We start from the raw sequence: 1,385 nt of genomic DNA on the forward strand, positions 1-1,385 counted from the left end.
GGAATTTAGGTACGGTGGAGGGGTATAGGAGTTAGGAATTTAGGTACGGTGGAGGGGTATAGGAGTTAGGAATTTAGGTACGGTGGAGGGGTATAAGAGTTAGGAGTTTAGGTACGGTGGAGGGGTATAGGTGTTAGGAATTTAGGTACGGTGGAGAGGTAAAGGAGTTAGGAGTTTGGGTACGGTGGAGAGGTATAGGAGTTAGGAATTTAGGTACGGTGGAGAGGNGGTACGGTGGAGAGGTATAGGAGTTAGGAATTTAGGTACGGTGGAGAGGTAAAGGAGTTAGGAGTTTGGGTACGGTGGAGGGGTATAGGAGTTAGTAGTTTAGGTACGGTGGAGAGGTATCCGAATTAGAAGTTTAGGTATGGTGGAGGGGTATAGGAGTTGGATGTGTTAAGTTTGGAGGAAGGGAAAAGGAGTTGGTGGATTGGATACAGAGGGGGGTATAGGAATTGGGTTAGTTAGGTTCAAAGGAAGGGTTAAAAAAAATTGGTTGATTGTTGATTGGGTATAAGGAAATAGATACAGGGAATGGGTAAAGGAATAGAGGTGCTGGGTAAGAAGGAGGGGTATTGGAGTTGCTGTGTTAGGCAAAGTAGGAGAATATAAATTGGGGAATTTCAGAATCAGGTGGGATGAACACAAATCTGAGGGTTCTAAGTAATTTGAGGTCTCCTGGGGTCTCTCCTGCTGCCCTCCATCTTACAGAGGCCCCCAGCAGTGATAAGTGTATATTGGGGTCCCTTCCAGCAGGTTATGGGGGGCAGTAGCTGGTGGAGGGGTTCTATAGCACAGACAGGAAAGTGCAGCCAGCCCCCCGGGCTTTGCAGAGGTTGCAGATCCCATACACGGCGTCCTATGGGCGGCTCCTCACCTCTCCATGGCCTCCATCGTGCGGCTGATCAGGGCTCTCCCCAGCACCGGGCAGTATTGTTTGGGGGTTCCGCCACCCATCCGCTCCCCGGTACCCCCCGCCGGGAGCACCACCGACACCCGCAGCACCTCCGCCATCTGCACCCAGCACCGCCCCTCCCCCTCCGACAACCCAAGCCGCACCAGAGGGCTCCCGGTAACAGGCCGCACAGGAGGATAGGCCGCACCGGAGGGGTCCCGGGATTAGGCCGCAGCCCTCACTGGTGGGGTCTCGGGTATTAGTTGAATCCGAGGCTGGAGCAGAAAAAGCTAGCAGACCTCACCCCCCTCCCCGGCCCGTTCAGCCCCTCTCCCCATACACAGGGGGCTCAATTTAGGATAAAGCTGCATTGCTGCAAATTGTTGCACTTTTATTGCATTTTAATATGCAAAATGTGGATTTAATGGTCAGTTTGTGTTTCTATGGTTACACTGCGTCACATTGGTATCTGTTTACCTCGCAGGTATTG

General features: G+C 52.2%; 1 protein-coding gene across 2 annotated transcripts in view; it reads right to left on the minus strand.

The window, feature by feature from the left end:
- Positions 1–1,067, minus strand: part of CRPPA (CDP-L-ribitol pyrophosphorylase A) — a 109,407-nt gene extending 108,340 nt beyond the window's left edge. Inside the window, exon 1 of one of the 2 annotated variants that reach the window (XM_072412957.1) lies at positions 878–1,061. In XM_072412957.1, the coding sequence (XP_072269058.1) occupies positions 878–1,014 (137 nt within the window). In that variant the 5' untranslated portion in view covers positions 1,015–1,061. Of the gene's footprint in view, positions 1–877 lie in introns of both variants that reach the window. The other variant, XM_072412959.1, reaches the window with a different exon arrangement.
- Between the last annotated feature and the right edge of the window lie 318 nt (positions 1,068–1,385).

This window comes from Pyxicephalus adspersus, chromosome 5 (genome assembly GCF_032062135.1).
Source record: "Pyxicephalus adspersus chromosome 5, UCB_Pads_2.0, whole genome shotgun sequence".
Classification (NCBI taxonomy): domain Eukaryota; kingdom Metazoa; phylum Chordata; class Amphibia; order Anura; family Pyxicephalidae; genus Pyxicephalus; species Pyxicephalus adspersus.